General features: G+C 38.0%; 2 protein-coding genes across 2 annotated transcripts; both read left to right on the plus strand.

Annotated features, from left to right (window-relative positions):
• Nucleotides 1-1,645: 1,645 nt before the first annotated feature.
• On the plus strand, nucleotides 1,646-7,015 carry LOC310915339 (parvalbumin, thymic). The gene is made up of 5 exons (XM_083872140.1): nucleotides 1,646-1,751; nucleotides 3,462-3,529; nucleotides 4,308-4,440; nucleotides 4,658-4,767; nucleotides 6,042-7,015. Exons 2-5 carry the CDS (start codon nucleotides 3,469-3,471, stop codon nucleotides 6,065-6,067), a joined length of 330 nt encoding a protein of 109 aa, XP_083728266.1. The 5' UTR covers nucleotides 1,646-1,751; nucleotides 3,462-3,468; the 3' UTR covers nucleotides 6,068-7,015.
• A 5,390-nt stretch (nucleotides 7,016-12,405) lies between these two features.
• LOC310915422 (parvalbumin beta-like) lies at nucleotides 12,406-14,566 on the plus strand (the record flags this gene model as incomplete). Its single annotated transcript, XM_083872295.1, has 4 exons — nucleotides 12,406-12,466; nucleotides 13,074-13,206; nucleotides 13,955-14,064; nucleotides 14,541-14,566. 4 exons carry the CDS (start codon nucleotides 12,406-12,408, stop codon nucleotides 14,564-14,566), a joined length of 330 nt encoding a protein of 109 aa, XP_083728421.1.
• Between the last annotated feature and the right edge of the window lie 4,915 nt (nucleotides 14,567-19,481).

A 19,481-nucleotide genomic window follows, 5' to 3' on the forward strand; every position in this document is an offset into this window, starting at 1 on the left:
TGTACCCCTTCTACCAGATGTCACCAGTGACAACAAGAGCCAGTATTAAATATCTCTCTGTCAAATTCTTCTTGAAATTTTTCAGCGTCAGCTGGTCAAGAACCCATTCAGAAAACAGGGAAAGCTGAAATCTTCCAAAGCCATTATTAACCAATGGTTCTTCTCTGCAAAAGAAATATCTGTGTCTGAAACTGTTTCATGGAGGACAGACTTACTGAATTTTTAATAAGAAAAAACTTGTAGCAATCATTTTTCCTATGTTTATATGCTGCAAATGAAATAGCACCTCCTCCACAGAGAGAATCTTTGCCATGGTCTTTTGTTGCCTTTTGATCAGCTGCTGTCAGTGCTGGATGCACTAAGGTCTCATAGGTACTCTCCATTTGTCGCTTTTCTGTCTGGCACCCTGATCTATTAGTGGCTGGCTTCAATGACTGGCTAGGTCTGTCTTCCATCTTAGAGGGAAATGCTTTGGAAAAAAGATGCCTTGATACACTCTCTGACATTAAAACAGTCTCTGCACTGTCACCTCTTACTGAGCCACCACCTCAAGCTGTGATGCCAATTGCACTGTCATCCCTTGCCATCCCTTAATCCTGGCCAAAATGATACCTTGTACTTTCGTCCATATGACTTGTCTTTCACTGTTCTGCTACCTCAAGGCACAAGTGAGATCCAAGCTGACAGGCTCCTCACCCAGTTAGGCTACAACATTCGCAAAGGAAAATTGAGATGATCAAATTATATCCGTGAAAAAAATAACTAGCACAAAGGAACACTGGGAAACAGCACTGGCCAAACAATTCTAGAAAATAATCACTTCTCTGAAAGAGACTGAAGACAAGCTGAAAACAGAAAAGACACTCTTCAGAGATTGTTATAGCGATGATGTTGCTAATGAAATTGTTCTCTCTATTCTGAAAGCAAAGATCCTTCATGTAGGGCTCAGGGACTTTTGTCTCAGAGACAGCTGGGCAGGTCACAACCCCTTTGCTTCATACACACCCAACTAAACAGGTTGTCAGAATCTTGCAGAATTGTAAGATTTTCTCTGGAAACAGAGCAGATGAAATACTCTCCCCCAACCAACTGTTCTGATGGATTGACATAATATTATTTTACCTCCTATAGCAACAAATTCACTGTGTGGTATTTTTTTTTTCCAAACAACAGATCAGACATTCTGGAGACAACATGGCTATTATTTCCCCTGATTGGTTTGCTATGCAAAACCAAATACCTGAACAGGATACTTTTAATGCTTTTTTTTTGTTTAGTTGTCCAATGATGAAATTCTATCACACAGAGTATTTACAGATAACAAGTCATCGCATCTAAACACCCGTTAAAGACACCTCTTCAGAACTGTGCTTCATTTCACCTGACTCCTCAGATCAAGCATATCACATACTGGGGGTTTTTGTCTTGCCCTACATCACATCGAGAAGCTGGCGTTTTCTGCTTAAATCAGAGGAAATTTGACGTGACTCAGTTCTTTTTGCCTATCTGGCCACTTATCTTGTTTCGTTTGCAAATATCATATGTATTCTCTTGAGATAAAAATAGTGCAAGATGATTAGTTAGGCAAGTTCATTTGACACCGTTCCCCCTTCATGACGCTGAAATCTAAAATCTGTATATGGTATACAACTTAAAGTATATATATGCAAGCTCAGCTCTGCTGGAGACACATAGCAAGTACCTTCCTCCCAACCTGACTGCTTCCTTATCCAGTCAAGAAGACCACAAAGGTAAGCTGATTAGATCTTTCAAAGAAACACAAAAGCAAAATGTTCTCTAAATGAAAGCAACTAAAGTATCTATTCTTGTCTCAGCCTCCAGTATGTTGTATCTTTACAACCTAACATAGAATAGAATAGAATCAGCATTTGGATCATAGGATGGAACAAGTCAGGAATGATACCTCTTGTAAAAAAATGCTGTAATTTTTAGGTTTTCCTTCAACTCTTCTGCTTTTTAATCCTGTCAGTAGTGAGAATTAAGTGAATGGCTGAGCTCAAAGTTATCTTGCCTAATGCTGAGAGGGGGAAGGATTTTGCACAAGAACCCACTGGGACAAAATAATTTTTAGTAAAAGAAAAGTAACCCAGCTGCCTGAGCCAAGGAAGGATCCATTGCCATCAGTGGGAATGTGTGCCATCTTAACCGTTTCCGAGATATTCAGAAAGGAACTAAAATGACTGACAATTTCTTCTGCTGAAAACCAACAGGTATGGAGGAAGCCATTTCATATTTTAGAGGAAATTTAGACCTGTGTTTAGATCTCAAACCAGTGCACAGACTATAAATGGGTACCACCAGTTGATTCCTTCTCAGTCCGTGCTTAGACAGGAAGAATGATGTTGCCAAAAACCAGTTAGGGATTAATGAAAAGATATTTCTATTCTCCTGTGGCTTTCAAGAATAACTTTTCTATGCCTTAGTCCCCTTCTTTCACTAACATGACTTTAGAGCTATGTTTCAAGTTTTAAACTATAAACTGTCTGCCCTGGTGTGTGCAGTTTACCAAACTGCAAGTGCATCAATGCACTAAAAATTGATTAGAAATTCAGGTATTATAGCATTTTGTTAAGTGATACACATTGCACTGGCAAACTATTGCAGCTGTTGGTGGCTGAATGGCACAGAGTATTTTTCTCAAATGAAATGCTGCTCTGTCAGAAGAAAACATCTCCTCCACTCTACTAAGAATGAATATTAGGTCATTATACTTACGTTCTAAAGACAACAACCTACTGAAATGCCAATATCTGGGCAAAAATATTGTTTATGATAATGTATATGAAATGCAAAAAGAAAAGAATCTCAGAAAATACTGACAAAAACTTTTTTACAAAGCTCTCATGAAATGTAATCTTTCAGTGATGCAGTAGCCCAGCAAGACACATTTATTGTTGCAACTAAACTGGAGAGGAGCTTTCCCTCCAAATTTACATGAGTAAAATTACTATTACTAATTCTACACTAATATTTTCATTCTTTGTGAAGGTCACTACATCTATTGATAATAATACTAGATTTTTCACATTCCAATTACACTTACTTCAGATACAGTTCTAGGGGACATACCAGCCTCATCTCTTATGTGTGCTGTAAATACCCTCTGGGTTTTTCTGAGTAATAATCCACCTCCAGGAAAACCCACACAGAAGTCATGAAGTTCCGTGGTGCTGGACACCTTGGATTTGCTCTCCCAGCACAGCAGAGGCATTAGATCTTCCTGAAGCCCCACACTCCCGCGTGCAGAATTCCTCCCTCATTCCCAGCTTTCAGTGGAAGCACCTGCTGCAGACATCTGTTACAGCATGCTCCACTTGCCATCAGATGAATAATGTCTCCCCTGTCACACACTATCACTGCAGCAACTTCAAATAGAGCCATAAAAGTAGGAGAGAAGTCATTTTAATGACTAAGTAGCTCACATTTAATTTATTTTACAGTTCAACAATGGCCATCACTGACATCCTCTCTGCTAAAGATATTGAATCTGCTCTCTCCAGCTGCCAGGGTAAGGAATGGTCACTCTGCAGACAGAAGATGCATATCATTTTTATGTCTTAAGATGACATGCCTATCATTTTCCCCTTAGATTCCTTCCCTGTGAGATCTCTTTCTAAGCTACATTACAGTATAGCCCCTTAAATTCAAAAGGTCTAACAAGTGGTGAGCAGCAATTAAAGGGCCACAGTTTCAGTTAGGGATGGCTTAACACTAAGCTGTCAGAGTCTAAACCTGTTAAAGACTTAAATTTAAAAGTTAAATTTGTCCTTCAAAATTTCAGAAAAAGCCTCAGCTTGCAGAATGAGAGCATCATTTGTGAAGCAATGATCAGTCTCACTTCTCTTAAGAGCTGCTCAGTAAGATCAAGTCAATTTTCCAAATACTCAAAGATCTAGTTTGTCTGTGGATTACTTACTCTTCTATCAAATTCTTCACCTAAGGATTCCATGAAAATGAATTAAGAATTACAGGAGTTGTTTGTAAATCACAGTAGCCCCCTCTCAATATTTATTATTAATTGCATGTGACACATTGCATAAATCCTGATTTAGCAGAATGTGCATTGTAGCAGAAAACTTCAAACTGGCTGAAAGGAAATATGAAAACAGGCACAGAGTGATTAAAAAGGGAAATTAATATCCACTGTATCTGCTCTTTTGCTACACCAGGAAACAAGAGAAAGAGAAGCAGGCTGTTGCTTAAGAAAAGACATACATATTCACAAGGAATACACAAAGTAGTAGCAACTTCAAAGGAAAATATTTAACAACTTCTGTTTCTTCCAGCGGATGATTCCTTCAACTACAAGGCTTTCTTCTCCATGGTTGGTTTATCCAGCAAAACTCCTGATCAGATAAAGAAAGTTTTTGGAATCCTTGATCAGGACAAGAGTGGTTTCATTGAAGAAGAGGAGCTGCAGTAAGTACTGCTCAGCTGCTCTATTTCTTTAAACAACAAAAACCTTTGAACTTGCTTGGCATCCTTGTAGAAACACTTGATGTTATTTTAAAAATAAAATACAAATCCTTGTCTTTCCTTGAATCTGTGTGGATTCCCTCAGATAATAAGAGCAGATGTTACTTTATGGGACACTTCTGAGAGCAAAACTCAAGCACAGTACCCTGTTCTGTTTCAGGCTGTTCCTGAAGAATTTCTCTTCAAATGCCAGAGCCCTCACCTCGGCAGAGACCAAGGCTTTTCTGGCTGCAGGAGACACTGATGGTGATGGCAAAATTGGAGTGGAAGGTAAGACTTTGGAAGATTGATAAAATTCATGGTTTAAAATGCACACATTTTGGGCTGCATTTATACTGGGGCATGAAGAATACACATGAGCACTTTGGCCTGATACTTTCTGCCACAATTTTTTTATGCAAAAATACTCTCTTATTTTCACGGCTTTATTCCCATTTGGTCTCTGTTACAGCAACAGAATATTTAGGCCCAGTGTGGAGTCTGGTCTTCCAATCAATTACAACAGTTTTGGGGTTAATCCTGTGTGTTAATGTGCCAGATTGTCAAAACATTCAGACCACCCAAATTTCTCTGAATTTCCATTTCAGCAGTGGATGCCCTGCACTTCTGGCCATACAACACTTCCATTTTTAAAAACATCTCTACCTAAAGAAACTTATTTCTTCATATTCCACTATCAAACATTGGCCATTATTACTGGGTGCTTAATTCACTACTGTAAAATACAACTGGTATCGTTTCTCAAGGCTGCAACTGCAGCAGTGCAGCACAGGATTTTGTGCTGAAAAATTATTTGATAAGTGCACATTTCACTGGGCAGACCTTTGAGAAACTCAATAGAATTCCTGAAGAAAACCTCACAGGGATGATGTGAACTAGTCAGGATATTTCTTTTAGAAACTGCAGCAGAGAAAAATAGGACATTATGCATCATGTATTAGAGATGAAGTCACTGAAAACAGGGCTGTCTCAGCTGAACTAGGACAGGTGGCAATAACTCCAACAGACACACGTGCTAATCTTAGCCAGATTCGGGAGCAGAGAGAGATATACTGTTGGAGGAATTTGCTTTAGCAGCAGCTTTTGCAGCTTCTGTTTATGAGCCCCAAATAGGGCATTATATTATGCAGATCTTAGCCATTAACCATTGAATCTCGCATTCTGGAATTACTTCACTACAGATATTTTTTATTTGGAATAACAAAACTCAAAAAAAATCTTCTCACTGAGAGCTACAGCCTCTCCTTTCTTGGCTATTATCAGAGTCTGTAAAGGTAAAGATAGTTTACCTTCAAGTCAGGATTTCCCACAAATACGAATTTACAGACACACTCCTCCTCTCTGCACTTACTCTTTTTAAGGAGTGAAAAATCTGTTACGCCCCCAGAATCTCAGTTTAGCAGTAGCTTGTGCAGTGTTATTATAACTTTGGGAGCCCTCCACGCCTAGGAGTTTTAGTCATTTTTATCTATCTTTTTAAAGATGTCAAAAAACTACTTTCAACGAGTTTTATTCCCTGCTTTTCTCACTTTCTTCCTTGACAGAATTCCAGTCTCTGGTGAAGGCATAAACAGCATTAGACCAAAGACAACCTTGGACTGACTCTGCCAATTACCTCGTTCAGCAAGCACTTGGCACTCAGCATGTGTTTGTACATTTTTCTATTGTTTCAGGCATTAACAGTTCCCCACACATGAAATTCACACACCTGACTGCTGAGATATCTTGCAATGTTTTGCTCACATGACAATGTTACCTTTCCATTGTAAAGAAGGCACTTTGTGATTTTCCACCACTGATAATGTTGCGATTGTGGCTGGGAGAGGAGAGAAAACAATTTAAAAATCAACTAAACAAGAAGACCCTCGGAGGAAAAAGCTGCTTTTAAAATTTTGTTTAGGTTCTCCACCCTCATACTTGAGCATGCTGACTCACCAGACACAGTTTTGATGATCTTAAACCATATGATAGATCTTCTCAGGCTTAATTGTACTGATTTAATTGAGGTTTATTTCTGATTAATTCTCTGAGATTTGAGGAAAAGCAATGCTGAAAAGATTTTTATTATAAAAATAATTCAAATGAAGTCCCAAAGCTGCAAATATGAGAAAAAAATTAAGACATTTAAGAGGAGTTCACACATAGCTCAAAGCACAGAATAAATTTGTGAGTAATCTTACAAAATAAAGTAGTAGATTACAGCGTAATCGTATTGTCAGAAAGTGTTTACGGCCTAAAATGTGACTCTCCCCTAAGAAGATTTATCTTTCATGAAATCTAAAGCAGCTGTGAGATAGAGGAGAAGGGTCTAATCCTACTCTGACACTGTCACAAGTCATGGTCCCCTGACAACCTGGGCCATAGGCCTGGAGGTTTTTCCATGAATCATGAGCCTGTTGCTTATTGTCTCATAACATGTACAAAACAGTATTTGCCACATCTCTGAATTTTTGTGTTTTCTACAGATGAAACTACAGCCAGTCTTGCTCTTTGATTACCCTAAAGCTCTTACATTGCTAAATAATGTCCATGACTCAATTCTTTCATTTATTATATGAATTATTATTTATATGTTCCATAATCGACAGCTTTCTTCAGTGTGAAAACTAAGAACTAGTCTTTCCTTTGAAAAGTATCTTACAGGATTTAGAATTGGTTATAGCATTGTCTTCATTAAAGGAAGAAGTAAATCATGTTCATGGCTAAATGCAGACACCAGCAGGCTGAGTAGATGTTGTGCATCTCTGGCTGAGCGTGGCAGAAATTTGCCCACCCCAGTTTCCTTCCCCATGTCCCATGCTGTGGCTCCAGCTCACAAGCAGATGTCATTCTAATACTCTGCTGAAACTGAATGATAATTATGATTTGGCAGTTGTTTTGAAGAAGAGCAGAAACAAAACCTTCTGTAACTTTTATGTAACATCCAGTGTTGGCATCTCCATGAATTGCAGGATGATTATGTGAGGCAAGCACACTCCCTCATTCCTAGGCATGTAAGCAAGCCAGCCGGCAGGTTTAAGATGGCTAAGGCAAAAGACGAATTCTAGCAATCAGAATCACTGAAGCCTTGGCAGAATTATAATGAATATAAATCCTAATTCTATCCCCACTGCCTTTGATGATTTAAATCTAGGTTTAAAGTATAACTTCTGTTAATTGCAGCACTGAAATATTTTGCATAATGATAAGACTCTGTTGGTTCCTTTTACCTTAATTATTTCCCTGCTGAAGAAAAAATCCTGGGGTGATCTGGATCTGCAGCAATATCCAGATGTAATATATACATTAGCTCTTCACACTGCTGATCACTAAACTATCCTGTCACTGGCTCACAAGCAGATGGTACATACAGTACCAGAAGTGACAGACCTGACACCACGTTCCTTGCACCTCTGAGAGTCTCATGTGGAATGCAAGATATACAAGACTGCACAGTGGCCCATCCTGTATTTCAGAGATGCTAAACAACTGCACATCAGCCTTGTGCTGCCACAGGAGGATGAAGCACTCCCAAGAATCAGGAGATCCTTGCATGTGCTGCAACTTCACCTATGCTTATAAGAAAATCCATTCTTCTTAAATAGTGGGAAGAAGATGTGTTTTAAATTTTATTAAAATCATACAGCCATTCCATTCAAAAGAATTACAATAAAGCTCCAAGAAGTCCCCAACTGAAAAAAAAAAAGTCCACAGGCTTCAGCAAAAAAACCACCTACTCTCTATTAAGGTTTGTGTTGGCATTAGGATCCATGTTTTAGATCCATATTTTAATTAAACTAGAAAATAATATTTTTCAACCAAAGGAAACAAATTCAAAAAATGTGACATTTTCTGGCAAGGTTTTTTTTATTTAACTTAAGTCAGTGGCCAGTTTCAGTTTTTTTAGGGAATATCATGGAGTGTTCTCTGAACTTGACAATGCCATCATGCCAGAGAAAAACTTCAGTTGCAGGATGTCTATGGGAATGCCAACTGAAGTACCAAAGAGACACATGGTTGGTATCACAATGTTACCATAATTAAGGTACAGAACCAGAGAGTAATTCCTAATGGAAAGGACTTCCTCTGGAGGTCTCTGGTCCAATCAGTCCCTCAGAAGGGCATGTTGGTCAAAGATGAGTTTGAGTATCTTCAAGGATAGAGGTTCTATAATCTCCCTGGACAATCTGATAAGTAAGGATTAAATCCTCTGCATCAAGCTGTTATGAATAAATTAAACAAATAAAACACTGCTGAGTGTTAAAAACTAAAATTCTGTTAGAAATCGTTTATGCTACATCAAATCAGAAAGAATCTAAAACCCCCTGGTATTTTCCCACTGATCACCTGCTCTCAGATTTAGAGTAAAACCATCCTACTCACTATAATACTCAGTATAAGACTGCTTCGTAATTACCAGCGTAAAGGAGATGTGGTTTGTGTGTTTTACCTTCGCTTAAGATAATTAAAGAGCAACCCAAATTGTGAGTGGTAGATCTAAGTTCCACTAAGTCTAAAGACTGTGAGTTCTCAGGCACCTCAGTCCCTTCATCACCCTGTGTGAGCTGTTTAATCTGTAATCCTCCCTATACTTCTTATGAAATAAAGACATACTATGATCCCTTTAAGCAGGAACACAACACAAAGAACTCTATTGTCCTACACAGACTCCTAGGAAAAGGATACAGCAGGCCAGGGTCACAATCCCAAACCCACCCTAGTGCTCTTGCCACTGAATTCACCATCTCTCTTAAACCAAAATTTTGGGTTGCCCTGAAAGAGGAGCAGAACCACGCACGAGATAAAACATCCTGGTATTTAATGGAAACTGGCTGCCCCCTAACTTCATGTTCCTTTGGAAATCCCAATCCAAAAGCCATTTGTAAACTTGAGATTCAATTTCAGGTCTCCAACTGTTTGAAATCTCAGTCATCTTCTAACAAGTAGAGAGCACAGAAAGGGCAAGGGGATGTCAGAAGATTCATTGCACACATAGACTGGTACAGTTTCTTCTTTGAGTTAGCAGCCAGCCCATGTGGAAAATCTTTGATCAGCATCATCAGAGGCGCCTGGAGCTCTTCACACAAACAGTGTGGGCAGAGGGGGCCAAGGCCGGATTAATTTCCTGGAATGGGTTACTGAAATAGATACATCTTGATTAAATCCCTGAACAGACACATACCTAACATTTTCATGCTCAATTTTGCATGTATTTTAAAACATTTTAATAGGAGGATACTGTGAAGCATGAACTAAAGTGTTCACATTTTACAAAACTTTTTAATGTGGAAATTTTTAATTTCCACGTTAGTTTTGATTGTGAGCACAGATGCCATTATATTGGTCTGGACTTTCTGGTACACTTTCTGCACCAAAGATCTATAGAGCACATCAGCAGCTGAGATATGGCAGCTCTAGTACTTTTGATTCATTTGTGAGCATGTCCTACACTCATGAAAACAAGAAAATCAGTTTTGTATATGAAGCTTCAGAAGAGAAAAATAGATCACCACTCCAGTTACAATAGAAAAAGAAGGTACCCTTAGAAAATGCCTTTTCCTGAAGTTATGAAGTATTATTGACCCTAAATTCAAAGTGGAACTTCTGTCCAACTAGAATATGCAAATACTTGACTCAAAGGCAACATCCGTTCCATTACAATGGCATATTAATCAGCTGTATTTTCCAGACATTGATGCCCTGCTTTAACTCCCAGACTTCCAGAACAAATTGATTTTATATTTGCAATGATGTCCATAATGGGCTGTAAAATTTAGCCAACATAAAAATAAGCACAGCAAGCCCTGATTTTGTTAGGCAAATGAAGTAACCCGTTCTTCTAAATCATCATGAAAGGAAAGTCCTCAGGAATGATCTCAGATTTTTAAATTTAATCTGTTTATATTCCTGTTCTTTCAAGTGCTCGACTTGCTAGGCCAGACTTTTCTTTTAAATACATGTTCCTGCCTCTGTCCCCTTCCTGTTATCCTGTTCTCATCGTGGTCCTCACTTTTCCCTCCCCCGTAGTCCCGCAGAGCTGCCACGGCTGGACTTGCCTGTCTTTGGTGCCACCTTGGGGCAAGCGGTGGTTTGTCACAGATACACTCAACAACTCCCCGCTAGAAATGCTCTGTAATCTCACTGTGGGCTCCTCACATGGATTACTTCTTGAATGTCCAGTAATTCCCATACAATTATCAGATTGTCTCTGATCCCAGGCCATACTCTCTTTTATTTCCTAAGTACTCGAGCCAAAGGCACTGCTAGATTCCCTATAGAAAAATTGCATCATTTAATTTAGATTGCCCTCTGTTCAGGATTAAATGCCTTTAAAAGTAACTTGTTCATTTGACCTTATATCATCCAGAAAAGTTAGTTTTCACAATTTTCAATTTACCACACATCATGGCCTTAGAATAATGTAGTCAGTGCTTCTCTTAAAAATTCTTCTGTGGAAGAAATCGAGGGGAACTGAGATAGATGAGATTTTGTCTGTATTTTCATATATGTAATTTTTGAAAGACAGCAGCTTTATGCTCTAGTGATTAGGGAAAAGGCTTTATTTTAAATGTTCTCATTTAAACCTAAGCAATAGTCCAGCCATGTTTACATACATGTCAGTGTGAAATGTTCTCCCAATGGCTTTTTACACCACTGGCCAATTTCAACTATCCTCAAGTCCATTAAGTTCCAATAAATTTCATGAGATAACTGACAGGGGGTTCCTATTAATATCCAGTAAGAGGAAAGCTGCAGTTTGATCTTAGCTGCTGTTTGAGACCTTAAAGAAGTTTATTTTTTCAGCACAGCAAGGAAGAACCAAATATCACTGATTTCACTGCTCTGCTTCCCTCCTGGCCATAACTGATCCACTCTCCTATGTCCTGCTGAGCAACTGACAACCTTCATCTGTAAATGGACTCATTTACTAGGATGATTTTAAAATGTGCACCATGCAATTAATTACTGCTGAGCAAATGCTGTCAAGATTAGACTTTTATAGCTAACCAAAGCTTATATAACAACTTATTAAAAGTAATTTGGGCTGAAGAAGTTTTGTCTTTGAGCTTGTACTTGTATATCAGATATATCTATTACAAATGTATCAGTATTAGTATGTTTTGAAGACTACTAGGGCAACAGCAGGAGTAGTGTTTCATGGGTAATTCATATCAGAATTGGGCACTTAAAAGTCAAAGTCTACTATGAAGATGTCCATTTCTTGTTATCACTAACCAATTAAAAATATGCATTTCTTCATTTATATATTAAAAACATCATTTCACTAAAATAGGTCAGAGGATTTACTTCATATGGCACTAAACCTTACATATTGTCTAAAACACCATGCACATTCCTTTGGGATATAAATATCAATCTGATTAGCTAGCAGGTCTTGTCAGCCACAGTATCTTATCCCCTGGGCTATCTGAGCCATCACGTGCCTCTAGGACTTCTGTAAAAGGTCAAGAGGACTTAACTAAAGTCTATATAAGTCCTTCTTTATGCCATTTGAAAAAGAATTAGGGCAAGAGGACTCTGAAGATCTTTTACCTAACAATATTTTCTGTTCTTGGGTTGGGGAAAACTAAGTGGCCAGGTGAGTTCAATCTTTCCTCTGGAGCTTTAGAAGACATCACAATAATTCACGCAAAAAATGCATGGAAATAACCAAAGATGCCCAAATGCCGGGCAGTTCTATAAATACCTTTGACTTCGTCCTCAGCTTGTACATCTGAAGACTTAAGTGGAAATACCAGTGACTCAGATGCATGATGTGTATCTGAACTAAAGGATGGAGCACTTGGCTCCTGCAGGGCAGCTCTGCCCTGGGACCTGGGCTCACCTCGGGGCCACCTCCACACTTAAGAGAGCAAGAGTAGTGGCAACTCTACCCAAGAATGTTTTTCATTTTGCAGTATTCTTGACATGGCTCTTTCCAGTATCCTGACAGAAGCTGAAATTGCTGCTGGTCTACAGAGCTGTCAAGGTAATATTTATGTTTTTATGGCTTTGCAGTTTATCTGTCAAATTCCTTTGTCCTTGCTACCCCAAAGTTCCAATTCCAATGGAAACGGAAAATGCTCTCAAATAAAAACAGAAAAAGGATGCAAGGTAATGGAACAGATGCAAGTTTTAATCTTGGCCAAGCAAGCTACAGGTACCCACCATCATTTGTGCACTGCAGCAATTTTAAGGATGTAAAAATCCATAGGTTGTATCCTGTGCTAGAAATCCTGGTTTTTTCAGAGAATAATAAGAAAACTACTGCTGATTTCAATACAAGCACAATATTTATCATCAAGATCTACAGATATGTTTTTCAGTGAAGTATCTATTTACCAGGGTATGTTCTTGTGTGCTGAAGACCACAGTCATTATATCATTACCTTCCTAGTTGTAAGACACCATTGATGGAAAAATCCAATTTATCTGATATAAACTCAGGAAAATCAAGGACTGTTACTTGGGATTTGTAATTACCCTCACTGTACTCCAGAATAGTTTGATGCTTTTTAATCAAAAAGCTAATTTTTTTGTTCCAGATCTTTGACTACTTTTCTTCATCTCTCCTTGTTTCCATCTGCGTATTTCAGCTGCTGATTCATTTGATTACAAAACCTTTTTTGTTAAAGTGGGTCTCAACTCCAAGTCCAAAGACCAAGTTGCCAAAGTCTTTGGAATTCTTGACCAGGACAGGAGTAGCTTTATTGAGGAAGAGGAACTGAAGTAAGTAAATGAAAAAGTTCCAACACACCAACAGAGTGTGTTTTATCATCTAAAAATGCATTATAAGATCAGAAATATTCCCTTTCCTCCTGTCCCTTTGGATGGGAGAAAATTGTGTGTTTGTGCACCGGTGTGTGAGTGCTGGTGCTGGTGCTGGAGGAGCTGCAAGTCAGATAACAAAGGCAAGGCTGGATAACAATGGGGAAACTCTGACAGCATTGAAAATACTTGTTTCATATAGCAATAACTAACAGACTGTGAAGATAAAAATAGTAGTTCCACTATAGCTGCCTTTTATTATTGTAAGATTTTTTTACCAGACTGAATTCAAAGAGCCATTTTTCTCTCATCTTTCTTCTTGTCACATGAATTCTACCTTCCAGATCACATTCATCCGACTTTGAAGTTAAAAGTAAGGTTAGAGAAATTCTTGCTACTGAGACTCTGCATCTTAGGAGAAAGAAGGGAGATAACAAGGGAGGGAAGATGAATCCTGCCACTACAGAGTCAGCATTAATTTTGCCTTTTTAATCCAATGAAATCAAGATGTCATCAAGGATTTTTGTAGGCTGTGAAGCAGCATCCTCTTACTTCCTTACCCTCACTGTCAATGAAGTTAGAGGAAGTTTTACCATTGAAATAGTTCTCAAGAACTGAATCATGCTTGAAATTTTGCAGCTATTACCAATCCAAACCCTGAACACTTTCAGTACTATGTCTCACTCATTTGTTCTCTCACCTTTACCAGACTTTTCCTGAAGAATTTCTCAGCCAGTGCCAGAGCTTTGACTGATGCTGAGACCAAGGCATTCCTGGCAGCAGGGGACAGTGATGGAGATGGGAAAATTGGAGTGGATGGTAAGAATGCCCTTATTAAAGTGATAACACCTGCCTTTGGGACTTCCTAAAGGCAGCTGGAGGCAGCTGCCCTGCTCCATGTATTGGATGTTATGGATCTGATGCTGAGGTGCTCAGATCTACTGTGCTGTAGAGAGGATCTAACATAGAAATAGGTCTCTCTTCTGCCCCTGACTAAATTGGTCAGTCCCTTTTCTTGTCTGTGGAGATCTTTTCAGGACTGGAACCTAAATTCAGTCTATAATTTCACTGCTTTTTGCTAGTGAACTGTGATAAAATGTGAAACTTAAATGCAACACTTCCTTTGCCTTAAGTATCTATTGTTATGAATATACAATGTGCTACTTTTAAGGAATGATTCTCAGAGGAAGTAGCATTAGTTTCCCAATTTAACTCTAAAAACTAGGAGAGAAATTTTTGACTGTATGATTACAAACACAGGTCCCATTTTAATATTCTTATTTTCTTTTTTTCAGAGTTTCAAGCACTGGTCAAATCGTAACCAGCAGTCAAGATAAAGACCAAGATATATGTGCCATAAACAATCTTTCCTATTGCAAACCTACCATTTATTTATTCATTTCATATCCTCAAAGGTCATGGACAATTGTTGGCAAGTGGTTTCATATTGCTGGAAAACATCTGAAGTGGTACAAGCACTACTTAAGCCACACTGCCAGGTGTTTTAAGCAGAAGGTCTATGTCACTGAGGGACTGAACTAGAATCCACTCTTCACATCTGAATTTAGGGCATTAAAGATACAAACGTAAATATTAAGAGAAGAAATTTAAGGCATCTCTGTGGGCCATTGAAATTTCAGTATTTGTGTAAATAGCTAGCATATGTTATAAAAAAAAAAAAAAAAACAGAATTAAAAAATGTCCAGGTGTAAAACCTGTTTATGGTAACTGGTATCAGTGGTATTTAATCAAGAGGCATTTTAATATTCCATATGTTTTTCTGTCATTCTTTATGCAAGTGATTGTGTTTCAGAGAGAAAGCATATTGCAGAACCTTGCACTAATTAAGTCATCAATTTAAGATAAACTGGATCCAGGACGAATTTAGATCACTGAAATAGCAATATACATTTAATATTCCCCAAGGAATCCCTTACCTTCATGCCCAGCCGATGGCACTATTGCTCCACTGCCGAGAAGCTAAACCGGTGTTCCGTGTGCTCGAATAAATTCCACAACACTCCTCGTGTCCTACCTGCCACTTCTGCAAAAAGCACTTCAAAGAAACAAGTCTCCAGTGCTCCATGAGAGCAAATGGGGGAATGTTGCCCAAATAATCAACATTCTGGTGCTTTTCTCCTCAGCACTGAGAATAGCATAATGCCCACATCTCACAGGGTTGTTAAATGCATCATTGTTTGTGAGGAAAGTATAATAAAATGAAAAGTGCCATAAAAAATTGCTAAGAAATTAATCTTTTTTTCTTTACAGGCAGGTTGAAAGAGCAAGACAGACATAAGGAATGGGGAGAATGCAAAATCCTGAGTAGTTGCATATTAATTGAAGTTCATTTTGAGCACTAGGTTACAGTTCTGGTTGAAAAGCATGAGTGTGATGCTGTCATCACAATTTTGTCATAGTATAAATACACAGAGCAATCAAACTGGGCTACAAAAACAGAACTCATTGCTAATAGCATCTAATGAAACACTGCAGTGTATTGGGGTTTTGTCTTAGATATGTGACCAAAATAAACACACAGCTAAACAGCCTTTAAAAAAATCTAGATGGCTTTAACCATACCAAACATTGTACTTCCCATACTACAGTTGCTTCTATGTACTCTTTTTTAAAAAACTGGAGCTCTTGAAAAGTCTGTTCTTGGACAATAATCTTGCAAAAACTGTCTCCTACTGCATTTTTTTGGACGTATTTAGGAAGACGTTTCAATATTTGCAAATCAAAAATCTTAATTTCAAAATTGTCTGCTGAGGTTGTTGTGGTTCTGATGCACAATGTATTTATGATGAGACATTATGGAGAAGGAAGGAAATATCAAAACAATGTTGGGGAAATCACCACATTACACAAAGCTGATGAAATCTACAAGACTTTAATGAATACTCAATAATGTGTTCATGCTCTATACATTAGCCAAAAATACATTTCCATTAACTCTAATGAACGAAGCAAGTCCTAATATTGTAGAACTTTCTATAAGAGTGAAAAAAGAATTATCCATCAAGCAAATTGACATTCATTATTTCAATGTCATCTCAGGAGAGCAATTAAAAAAGGAAATTTTGCAGAATTAAGGACTGCAGCCTAACTTCAGGGCTAAAAGCTCTCATTATTATCAGAAAATGTTGTGTCTCAGCTGATATGATGCTCCATGTTTTCATCATGCAATGTGGGTCACCCAGACATTTCCAAGCATTGTACCAACATTAATGGCTAAATAAGAGAGGCACAGACAGCTCAGATAACTTCTGAGATAGCAGGCAGCTCCTTTATTTAACCACACTTACTTCCACCCTGATTAGCCTGCTAGGCCTACAAATCTAAGACAATTTCACCACTTACCATTCCATTAAGAACAGTAAAAAATTCATGACAAGGTAAGTCTGGTATCAGCTACAGTGATCACTCCAGAAAGTTAAGAAGAGCTTGTGACTAGACAGTTTTTTAGATCTTTCCAGCATTACCACTAAGCAGATCAGAGCAGAAAATGCTGTTTTCTTTGCACAAGGATACACTCACTCACTTTCTTTTCCTCTCTGCCTCTCATTCACACAGGCTATCAGGTACTGTGAAATTTCTGTAACTACTTACCATGTGATTTAAGAAAGCTCTTCAAATATTGCCTCAGCTGGAAATATTGGTGCCTGATCACAAACATACATTCCCAAACAGCTCCCTTAGAGTGAAAAACATTCTTCTGGGATCAGACATTTGGAGGTCTGAGACCCTAAATATCGGATTGCTTCTTGTCAATGGAATTTTATCACATGCTTGGTGCATGTGTTTTAACAGTTTGTCTGAATCTCCTTTCTTTAGGGCACTTCTGTTAATCAATTGACTTTTGATGATTATTTATGATAAAGTTAACTCTAATTACAGAGAAATTTTACTTCAAACCTCACTAAGGGTTACACATCCTCCTACTGCTGAAATTAATGGCCAAAATCCCACTGACATCAATGAAGACAGGCAGTGAATACAGAACTAGTTGCACTTCAGTGCTATTTGGTTTATTTTTCCATGGTTCCTTACACTGCGGGGCACAGTGAAATGCAGCCATGTGCAAAGAGCCTTTGGTAACAGTAGGGCAGGACTCTACTTGTCTTTTACATAGCACAATAGGCAACATCCAGATTATTTCATAGCCTCCAACATTAGGGCATAGTTATTCCTAAAATAGACAGAAACCTGCACAATGCAGATTTTTAAAGAACACTCCATCTGATACTGTCTATAATGCTGACAGCAGACAGAAGCATGTTAGCCAATTACCTTTAGGGTCAGAGACAGAAAATTGCATTACTGAGTCTCAGAAGAACTTTCAAGTGCTTTTAAACACAAACATATATCAAATGCTGTCAGAGATCTTCCAAGACAGCTTTTTAAGTGAAAACATATGTTTATCAGACCAGACTCCATGAATAAGCGACACTATTACTCAGCTATGTTAGTATATTTTCCTGTCATTTTCAAAGAAAATCAAATTAATTTCCACAGAATGATAAGAACATAATTTGAACTGAGGCAAGTTCACATGGTATTTCCCCTAACGTGAGAGAAGTACCTGTTTTCCTTTAGCTCCAGACCCACAGTGCTGCAGAATCTTGTATCTCAGCTTCCCTAGTCCAGATCTCTGCTCAGTGCTCTGGGTAATATCCTCTGCCTGCTGCAGGGAAAGAAAGCTTTGTCAATGGGGCCTGGCTTTCCTCCTCCATCATAGCAAAAAAGTCAAATACTACACCATGTGCTCAGACTTCTCTGTTAAATACGGCAAAATACTATGGCCCAAGCAACAATTAAAATGCTGTAATTATTTCTTTATTTCTATATGATTAAAGCATTTGCCCTAAGAGACAACTTGAAGTGGCAGGATATAATTCATTTTGTTGTAAAGGTTTTTTCAATGATAATAGCTGTAAACACACTAAGATTCTCTGCTGTCACCACTGAGACATCAACATAACGATCAGCCACAGAGGTTACTGAGTATCTATTTTAGTTACTTCCAAACTCATTACAAAGGCAGAATCTGTTATCCAGGATCATTATACAATTGGCCCTGACACAACCAGGGCTGAAAGATGGAGTTGTGTGGGTTTGAGAACAGCTGCTGCAGCATCCCTTTACACTGTTGTAGTTGGTCTCAGGTTAACACCTCTCCTCTGATCTCACCTGAGACAACTGCTGATATTTCTTTTGCATCTGCTTCAAGTCATGGCTTTGGTTGATTGCCACTGCTAATTAACTGTGTACTTTATGCCAAACAGAACACAAAGGGTAAAAGACTAGTCCACAACCTGTCAATGTTTTACCAAAACACAACCTTCCTCTGATACTTAGAGAAGTAAATAGCACTCGATTTGAAGACAATTGTTTAATATGTCCAGATTCCTAGAAAGAACTTATCAATATGAATATTCTCTATTTCTCAGAATTTCACCTTCAAGTTTAATTCTGGAAGTCTGAAAAAAAAAAAAAAGGTTTTAATATTATTTTAGAAAGACACCTCAGGTGAAAACGACATTAGGTATGCCAGTACATGAATATTCAGATGATCAACCCTACAGAACTTTCAGATGTCTCTCATAGAGCAGAAAACCCCCCAAACCAACCAAATGAAAATTAATATTTTTTCTTGAATTTCATAGGAATGAGTGCTAAACATTAATGGAAACTGTGCAATACTAAGATTCTGTGTCAGATTTTGCACTGTTGTTAACTGCCCACTACTTAGCAGCTGTTGTTCTGGTTGAATTATTAGGGATTTTCTTTATAGTGCTACATTGTTTGCATTGTTAAAAAAAAAAACCACTTTCATAGATCTTAGTTTTTGAATGCATAAAGTAATTAAAACCACTTAATTTAACACATAACCAAGAAAGAAGGGAAATAGGCAGGTAATTCCGACGTAAAATAGATTATCTTGTTAATATATCCCTTAATATACTAACCCCTGATTATTGCATTCTAATTGTAGTGGAGGGAAACCTGTACTTCAGATGAAGTGTCATTAATAAATAAATAAAACCCAGTAACCCTAGATTCTCACCTGTATCAATGTACAGTGACATCAACTTGATTCTGAAATTCAGCTCTTTTAGGCTTTTGTAAACCATCTTTCAGCCAGGATTACCATCACTTTTTCTGTCAGCATTGAATTTCAAACACTAGAAGATCTCTTCAAAAGAAATCATAGCAATTATCTCATTTTTACT

This window comes from Zosterops lateralis (assembly GCF_965231275.1).
Source record: "Zosterops lateralis genome assembly, chromosome: 15".
NCBI classification, from domain to species: Eukaryota; Metazoa; Chordata; class Aves; order Passeriformes; family Zosteropidae; genus Zosterops; species Zosterops lateralis.